This window comes from Dipodomys ordii, unplaced genomic scaffold (assembly GCF_000151885.1).
Source record: "Dipodomys ordii isolate 6190 unplaced genomic scaffold, Dord_2.0 Scaffold49, whole genome shotgun sequence".
In the NCBI taxonomy this organism is placed as follows: Eukaryota; Metazoa; Chordata; class Mammalia; order Rodentia; family Heteromyidae; genus Dipodomys; species Dipodomys ordii.
This window is the reverse complement of record NW_012267265.1, coordinates 6615376-6625326: the sequence shown is the minus strand read 5'-3', so window position 1 is coordinate 6625326 and position 9951 is coordinate 6615376. Positions and strand designations below refer to the sequence as shown.

Below are 9951 nucleotides of genomic sequence, written 5' to 3'. Positions count from 1 at the left end.
ATCTGAGGATCGCGGTTCAAAGCCAGCCCGGGCAGGAAAGACCGTGAGACTCCTATCTCCAATAAACCACCAGAAAACCGAAGTGGTGCTGTAGCTCAAGTGGTAGAGCGCTCGCCTTGAGCTGAAGAGCTGAGGGACAGCGCTCAGGCCCAGAGTTCAAGCCCCATGACTGACAAAAAAAAAAGGATTAGAAGTGGTGCTGTAGCTCAAGTGGTAGAGCGCTTGCCTTGAGCTGAAGAGCTGAAGGACAGTGCCCAAGGCCAGAGTTCAAGCCCCATGACCGACCAAAAAAAAAAAAACCCAAAAAACTAAAGGAAAAGACTTCCCCTCCCTACCCCCCCAAATTCTGAAGGAATGGGTGTTGTGTAGGACCAGCTGTTTAGAAATATTATAGTGACTTTCTGTAGTTAATTCCTACAGATTAACTACAATTGCCTATTTTTGGATTATTTTGTCTATCTGTGGCCCTTTTATTTTACTTCTGACTTTCTTTTCAAATAACAATATTCTGAAAAATACAGATGTTAGAAAGTTGGTATATGAAGCCTATAAATGACTTAATACTAAATAAATTATGAAATGGGAATTTTGCATCTCCAAAAACCCTTTTCTGTTTTTAATGTTTTTAGAAACATATTAGGAAGGGCTGGAAAGGTGGCTCAGTGGTAGAGTGCTTGCCTTGCATGCATGAGGCGCTGGGTTCGATTCCTCAGCACCACATAAGCACCACATAACCACCATGTAGTTGTGATTATAGGCTTGTACCACTACACCTGGCTTTGTTCACTGTTTTGAGAGTATTCCATATGTTTTGCTGGAGTAGGGTAATCTAAAAAAAAAAACATGAACTTTAACTTTTTTCCTAAAATATATTGGTAAAAGTAATCATTAATCAAAATGAATGATACCTTTAAAATTTTTCCATTATAAAGGTGATGTATAGAGTGGTTAAAGTTGCACTGTTCGGTAATTAGTACATTTCTTTTTGGACAATGTGCTCTCTCCCTCATACTGTCTCATTTTTTCCCTCCTGTCTCCACCCACAAGTTGTTGACCTGTTAACCTTTTCCCTAAAATATCCCTGTAAAGTAGGCATTAACCAAAAGAAATGATACATTTTAATTGTATTATTTTAACTATTTGGATTTAATATTAACAATGGAAAGCCCTTCTCTAGACAAGTAGGTTCTTTTGTTATTCTCACCTTGATCATATGAAAATTGATAAACAGAAACATGGTTTCTAATATTAAACAATGCAAAAGTACTACAGGTGGCTTACACCTATAATCTTAGCTACTCAGGAGCCTGAGATCCAGGGATTGCTGTTCAAAGCCTGTCCAGGCAGATTTCTTCTCCAAAATAGCCAGCAAAAAATAGGGCTGGAGTGGCTTAAACGATAGAGCACCAGCTGAACAAGCAAGGACTCTAGACACTGAGTTCAAGCTCCCAAAGCTGTTCAGAATTTTTTTCTTAGTAGCCCATTTCATTCTGATACCACTTAAAATATTGATTGAATTCACTATTAGTAAATACGTGTAAATAGGTATTTCCAGCCAAGCACAATAGTATTAGCTGTAACCTAACACTTAGAAGGCTGAGTGAGGCAGAAAGATTATAAATTCAAGGCTAGCTTGTACTATAGCAAGACCTTGTCTCACTTTTAAAGAAAAAAAAGATACTTTCAGATGTAGAAATATTTCCAACTTGGTTTTAAATAGGAACTATAAATAATTTTCTTTGTTGCATACACAGTCTAGGACAACCTAGGCACTTTGATTTTGAAATGTGCTGATCATACCAACTGTTTAGCTATAAGGGATAACATATATATGGCTCACTGCTAAATGATTTTTGCTTGAATGCCTTTATGAAAAGGGAAATCCAAGATTTGTGAAAACGAGTATTTTAAACTAAAGAACGGGTTACAACAGATAAGCATACGTAGTAGTTTGTATATAACAAATCTGGGAATGTGGAAATAATAGTAAAAATCCAAAGACATGTTTTATTGTTCAGATGTATTTGAATATCTTGATGTGCAAATATTATCCCAGTTCTCATTATTTTCTATATAATGTAACTGACACAATAGTTTCCATAATTTTTAGACCTAACTAAATCAGGCCAGTTCTAAAGGTGCTCAGATACAATGCAGAAATTTAAGACAGTGATTGAGTGGAATATCGAGATACCTTTATTTCATGTAGTACCCATTGAAGATTCCAGCCTTATTGAAAGATTTCAACCTGAATTCAGACTGAAGATTTTTAACTTAATAGGTATCAAAAGCACCAGTTATTTTGTTACTTGGTTAATAAATTATTCGTTCTATAACGTTTTTCTCTTTTTGTAAGCATATGTATTTCTTTTCCCCCCCCCCAATCCCATCTCTTTCCAGGGCGTGATTGACTACATTTTCTATTCCAAGACTCATATGAACGTGCTTGGTGTCCTGGGGCCTTTAGATCCTCAGTGGCTGGTTGAGAACAACATCACTGGGTGTCCACACCCTCACATCCCTTCAGACCACTTCTCACTGTTAACACAACTTGAACTCCACCCTGCCCTCCTGCCTCTTGTCAATGGTGTTCACTTGCCTAATCGGAGGTAGTGGAGTACTGCCCTGCAAAGGCGGGGATCTGTTGCTATGGACCTGTACAGTTGTAAATCAAAGTATGTAGGAGTGAAGTATGGCCATCCTTAAGCTGCTTCTTCAGGTTCCTTTCATTCTGTGTTTGCTGTAAGACTTGTACATTTTTGTGCATATTGATAATCATTTGGCACTAGGGCTGGAACCAAAGTATTACTATCTATCCAAAATTTTAATTTAACATGTTTTTAAATTGAACTTTCTTCATATTATATTAAGAGCCAATATTCATAATTGGTAAATCCATCATTTGAGGCCCAGCAGCAATGTATTTGTTTCTATAAGACAAATACATTCTTTTGAAATGGTTTCAAATAAGCCTACTGTATTTTGTAAAAAGCAATTTTTAAAAATTATACATACAAGATTTTAAATTGAATGACGATGGCATGCCTTGGGGGGGGAAACTTTCCAGAATTTGTTTTCCTTTTGTTAACTTTGGCACCGGAGTTATTTGCACATAAATAGAGCACTTAAATTTGCTTGATCTGTACATAAAATATATAGCCACTAGCCATAATAAGACAATTTGAAAATTAAAGATGATTGCATAATATGCTTTCAAAATTAATCATTTAACAGCACATGATAGTTCATTGGCTACATACAGGTTTTCTTGTCCCCTTATCTTCCTTTTAGAAGTATTCTAAGCCTGGCTCTCCATTTTATACAGAAATAACAGGCATATACTGCCATATGGCTTGAAAATGGAATTTGTATGTTTAGGATGCCCACAAAATTAGTGTCTGATATTTTTCATTATTCCTGTCCACCCTTTTTTTCTGTCTAGGAGACATGATGTATATCATTTTTACCACGATAGTCAAAGGTTTGAAAAACTATTGAATGTAAAGGTCCTGATGAAATATTTAAAAAGAAAGCCATACACATGTATTTCATTTGTTTCCCAAACCAGGTTTAAGTGGCTGTTGGGTATGGTTTTTTGAGGGTAACAATGGAAAGGTTTAGGGGGAGGACAGTTTTGGTGTAGTAGTTTAAAATCTTGGATCATTTTTCCTGACTCTAGCTGCCAAATGGCCATCATATGCTTTTAATCTTTGTTTCCATTATCTGTCAGGGTTGAATTCAGAAGCTACTGGTTTTATTCCCAACTGTTGATGCCTTTAGATGTGTTGGAAAGCTTTTCCTTTTTTTTTTTTTTTTGCCTGGGAGGAGCCATTTGAAAATCTGACTCAAGAGGCAGTGAGTGTAATACCATTTTGTGGGAGGGGGGAAATTGGTTGGCTACTTGATGCTAATTATGGTACAGTAACAGGAAAAGGTTGTGTCTGTGTTTTTAAGTTTTTCTTTATTCTGCTTTTTTGCTGCTATATGAGAGTTTTCTGAAATTTATATTTTAAACTTTTCATGCACTTTACTGTTTCTAGTTTCAAAATGTGATATTTTTAATAAACAAGAAATTTTCCATTATGTGAATGAAATTTTAAAAGAAAATAGCCTATATTTGTGTCTCACTAATATATAAAGTATGAGTCAAATTTAATTATTTAAATATCAGTAATTTGTCTCCTCTTTCAAACCTGACATCTTAGGCTGTTTTATTAGTCTTAAATGATACATTTCATTTGGTCATTTTATACTAATTTCTTCCATAGTAAATTAATCAGGCTATATAAAATATTTCCCCTAAAGGGTAATTTTAGTGGGATGAGGGTGGTGGGATGATGTCTTATCATACAGGATTGCATCAGAAGGGTTCTGTAAAGCCTAAACTCCCTCTTAAAAGTGCCTAGTGATAGAGGCATTGTTTGTCATCTATAATTTGAAATGGCACTGTTGTTCAGTGAAGTTTGATATTAAGACATTCTTTAAAAAATGTTAAAGTACCAGAACAAACAAAACCCTTAAGATGACAGATTTTCCTCAACATGCAGGTATCCCTTCTTATATACCTCAAGCATCCAACATCTAGTCATGCAAATTGATTACCTGAAGCATAGTACTGGAAAGTAGAATAGCATGAAAAACTTAATTTTGTGGACATTACCTTTTTTTGTAATCAGCTACTGTATGTTTTATTTTAGATCTTTGGTTTGGATTGGTTTTCTGCTCTGGAGGTATATGCACTAACAAAACATTTTCCTCCTTTCATATACGCATGTTAATTAGCAATGTGAGCAATATTTCCTACCATACTTCACTCCCAATATTTTTGAGATGTTTGTATAAAATGGAATTTAAAGTTCACTTATGATTGTATATGAACCACAGAGGAGCCCATTTATTAATAAAATACCTTTTTAATAGTTAAATGTAGAGGGAAAAATAAAAAAAAATTGGGAAACATTGTAAACAGCTTAAGTTTATTTTGTGTATGATTGAGGCACTCTGTTGCAGGAAGGTGTGTAATTGGGTTCTCTCTGCTTCCAAATGCACTCTTTCAAACCATTCATTAATGATCCTGTGTATTTTTCATGTGGCTTTAGTAAATGTTGGTAGTAGTTCTGTTGAAGTAATTGTGTTTTAGGTGGCACACACAGTTGGGGTATGGTAACCCAAATTCATGTGCACGGTTTCCCTTAGGCCACTGCCCAAGTTTCACACACCTTTGTACTCTTTGTAAAAGGAGTGGTATCTGTTTTGAGCTGCCAATTCAGATGATCAGAAATGCTGCTCTCCTCAGCATTGTCATGCCATTTGGAACTTTGGCAGAGAGACGCCAAAAGGAAGAGGTGAATGACGTATGATATGTATTCAGTGAAAGTAAAATATTTATGCTCAGATACATTCTCAGAATAAGTTAATAAGCTTTATCCTATTGGGCTGCTGCATATTTTATCTGGAGATAAAAGAAAATTTGGGCATTTTTAGGTTGTAATGTTTAACTTAAATATGATTTCTGATATTTATAAACTGGAGTGTTCTTTAAATTTATTAAAACAGTGTTTGAGGAAGGATAACCACACTGTTTGCCATTCTAGCAGTCATACAAGCGCATGTCATGTCACCCACTCTCAGGCACCAATATCGTCCTCATAGCTTTACACGTTTTACAGGGGACATTGCAGCATCCTCAGGACTGACATCTGGAAAAGGCTCACATCCACTTACTGCTCCTTGCTTGTTGACTTTGTTTTAAAATATTGTGCCTGGTGTCAACTTTTAAGCAACAGCACTGCCTAAAAGCAAGCAGAGAACAGAATCCCAGCACCATTCTATAGGCAACTTTTTAGAATTCAGATGTAGTAAATCTGTTCAAGATTTATGGTGTTTTATGTAAAAAACTTTTGTACAACATAGCTGAATATTTTTGTTTCATTTCTTTCATGTAAAGCGTGTGAACGTTTGTTTGAATACCATATGTTAAAGTCAGGTATGGCATAATGGGTTCTGAGACCAGCTTTTTTCCCTTCCCATTTGCCTTTTCCAAACTTTTTTTTCTTTAATTTTTCTGATAATCATAGGCAGATATTTAATTTTACTAATAAGCTTCCTGTGTGAATGTATTTTTTTAAAAAGCCACTAGCCACTATGTTTTAGTGTTGTAGTTTGCAGAATTATAAAGTTCCATTTCTTGTTTGTCCCTGAGCCCTTTAAATAAAGTTATATGTTATAGAGAATCAAGAGAAAAAGTCGAAAGATACCCAAGACTCAGATTGTTAGAATTGAGGGTGTGGCATATTTAAAACTGGAACATAGGCCAACATATTGTGTTCCATTTAAAATTTTTGTCTCAAATTTATATATTCAGTAGGTGAAATTTTAAGTCTATTGCATTTCCAAGAATTTAAAAACTACAAATACCTTCTCTAATTTTGATATCAAAGAGCAAAGAGTAGAGAAAGCACAAGGCAAAAATAAGTTAAATATATTCTTTGAAGGAATCAGAAGTGTTTGAGTTGCCATTCATAATACAAGGCTAGATTTTCTAGTGTTAAAAATTGTCGGTGTCCCAGTATTTATTTGATTCTAATCTTTTATATTCAATGAATTTATGAGATATTTTAATAGCTTTACAAACTGATGACTGATTAGTAGCTCAGTAACAGAAATCATGATCAGTTTTATAGCAAGCAAAGGCTTTAAGGCACGATTTCAAAATACCATATTTATGTTTTGACAGAAATGTGAAGTCTCACATTTGTAAGTTTTTTCCTTCCCTCCTCTCCTTGCAACAAATCACCTTTTTAATGTATTGAAGATTGTTTACTCTTTCCTTTTGAATTGTATTATCTTTATAGAACTCTGAATTAGTGTTAAGCAAATGAACTAGAGAAGTTAGGATTATTTTTTTAAGCCAGAAAATTTACAGAGAGATGGAACCTTTGTTGCTTGTGATTGCTGTGGGTTATTTTTACGTTGTAAGAAAGAGCATCATGCTTTCCAGATTCACGTATAAGTAATCTAGTACATCTTTAACTGGCTTATTTGTTAAAGCTATAACATGTTTAGGAGCAGGAAGCAAAAGCACCTGTCATAATTACCACCTAAAAGCTGAAGGGTAACAAAATTGGCATCCTCATATGTATAACAGAGATGTTCTGAACAACATCCACAGAAAGAGAAATGGGGGATAACCTCTCCTTTCTTTATGGTGATAAAAGGAGAGCAAGCATTTTTCATTTTAATCAAACCTTTATGTAAATTTCTCTGTAAAAGTCCTGCAGGAAGAAATAGGAAGATACCAAGAAAAGCAAGCCAAATTAACATAGTCAGCAATTTCCTTTGGCATAAGTTTGGTTAGACTTGTGCTATTCTTCAAGTGAAGGAAAAACAAGCATGGTGAAATATTCATTCAACAAGCATAGGAGTACTCTCCATTGAAGGGTGTACTTAAAAAGCATATGAATCAAAGATATGTCTATTAAATGTTAAAACTTTTTATGGCACATCCTACAAATTGAATAGCATTAAACTGAAATTTTAAGTGTGCATCAGAAATAAAACACATGGGTATTCAAATGCCAGAGTCATACGGCTTTGGGGGTAGTGGCACGGGACATTCAGCTTTCAGAATCTTTGAAAAAGGATGATTTGGCACTCACTACTAGTTGTTTTTATTATAACAATCTCCCCAAATTTATATAATTTGCTTGTATGTCTGTCATTTTTAACTGTAAAGCATGGGAACAGTCCTTTCTCATTTCAAATTTTTTCAGATTACTGATGTATTTTTCTTAGCTTTCAGGGTTTTTTTTTTGGCTTTCATTTTTTAAAAATGTACTATATGTGTTTAGGCAAATTAAACTTACAAAATTTGCTCAGCATTATTGTATCAAACAATGACTTTGCTTCTCACCGAACAGATTTAAGTATACTGCTACATGTTTCAATCTGATAGAGTAATTGATGCATTATCTGGGTTTATATTTGTTCAGAAACTGTACTGCCCTTTCTCTGTGCTTAACGTGCTAAAAATATATTCCCTTACCTGTGAAATTCCTGAGCGGTGCTTTGCCAACATTTGGGGGACGGGTTTGGATGGCTGTGTTACTGCACATTGGATCTGGATGTGTTCGGTGTTGTGGCAAATTTCTTAAACACCAGCAGCACTGGGAAGTGCACTATGGGCATTCACACAGTTTTCTAAACGCAAACAGTTCTAGAAGCTGAAGTAGAGAGAGTTCAGTGGCCATACTTGTAGTGTTTTAAGAAAGATGTTTCAGCTTGGTTTTCATTTCATTTCAGCATAACACTTTTTCTTCAAGAGAAAGAATGTCTATGTACCTCTTTAAAAGGGCCATCTTGGTCAAATTCATTTGCTTTCAATTGTGATTTCTGCTGATCATATAATATGTGCCAACTATTTGTCCATGGGACTGTCTGCTCTTCCACTCAATGTGTCATTTGAGTAGGAAAGGACTCACTTGTTTTCTTTCATTACTTGGCATTAAGTTGAATAATTCATTATTTTGCATACATCTGAATGATTCTGTGGTCTATAAAATGTTCCTACAACTAATTTTAATGATCAAAAGCAAAGCACATGATTTTAAAACTGAGCAGGAGATTTGGTAATTTTCTCCCTTAATACTTGGTAATTTCTATGAATACTATTCCAAAGCAAATTTTACTGTTTTCAGTTTTGTATTTACTTTGATTTTTGTCCCAAGAAAAAGCCAAGCATTAAATCAACTTGTTATTGTGTTCCAGTAAGTTTAAAGTTTTCTTTTTCTTTAATTTTTATTAGAGGATATAATGAAGTGCCATGTAACTGTAGCTTGCTAGTGTTTAATGTTTAATAGACTGATTTCTGTGATGTTCTAAACACTTAACACTCTGTCATCCCTGGAGAAAGTGGTTCTACTCTTATTTATCACATTCTCTCTGACAAAACCACCAGCTGCTTTATTTTTCTATTTATTAAACAGTTGATGTCTGAAGCTTGACCAAACTGCTCAGCTGAGATGTTTTTCACTATAGACACTGTACAAAATGTGCGTGCAAAAGGACAGTTGGGTGGTAGTATTTTTTCATTAATGTGAACATTGACTACACAAAGCAGCCCTGCCTTTTAAACCTCGTGGCAGCTCAGAAGGGAGGTGCTTAAGAACCTTAATTACTATGTCAGAAGACAAAATACTTTTTTCCATTTTGGAGATTGGGTACTGCTCACACATGATGTATAGGGCTAAATATATATGCTTGTTTCCTTGCACCTGTGTACTTCTCCCTTCTCCCCTCCCTTTCCTTCCCCTGTAGGCAATAAATGGCCATTTTGCAACTGCATATTTTTGTCTTGGTTTTTGATTATTTGTAACATGTTAGTTTCTGCATTTAGGTTGGTATTTCTCTTACTGAACTAGGAAGCCAAGATGATTACAAATACAGCAATTTTTTTTTGCTAAAAATTACATAAACAAGTATTTTCCTTAGAATAGATTTTTGAGGTTATGTGACTTGCTTTGCCAGTAGGAATCTACACAAAGGAACCTGTGCCACTTGTGGGTGGAATTTTAAAGAGATGGTATATAAATTGCCATATTTCATTTTCTTGCCTTGATGATGATGGAAATATATGCTGAGATAGAACTTCTCATTCAAGTTTCCTCTGACTTCTGGACATGTAGTAAGAAATAACTTAAATCTTAATGTTTTTAATATGAAGATTTTTTTGTAAGGACATAAATTTGGCATATCCTGAGTGATCGACAACCATCAAACAGACCAGCTGAGTTACCAGCTGGTAACATTCAGTTATGTTCTTTGAACAAGATGCTCTAGGGGATATAAAGATAAGACAAGGCTCTCTGTCTCCAAAATAAAAAAAAAATTCATGTTTGGATCATCTCAAGTCTTAGAATCTTGGAAAGATGTCTCATTTAGAACACTGTTCTG

The 9951-nt window shown here is 34.8% G+C and overlaps 1 protein-coding gene across 1 annotated transcript in view; it reads left to right on the top strand.

Annotated features, from left to right (window-relative positions):
• Cnot6l (CCR4-NOT transcription complex, subunit 6-like) overlaps positions 1-9342 on the top strand; it is an 80601-nt gene extending 71259 nt beyond the window's left edge. The window contains exon 13 of the mRNA XM_013020099.1: positions 2401-9342. Within this exon, the coding sequence (XP_012875553.1) occupies positions 2401-2613 (213 nt within the window). The 3' untranslated portion in view covers positions 2614-9342. The remainder of the gene's footprint in view (positions 1-2400) is intronic.
• Positions 9343-9951: the final 609 nt, after the last annotated feature.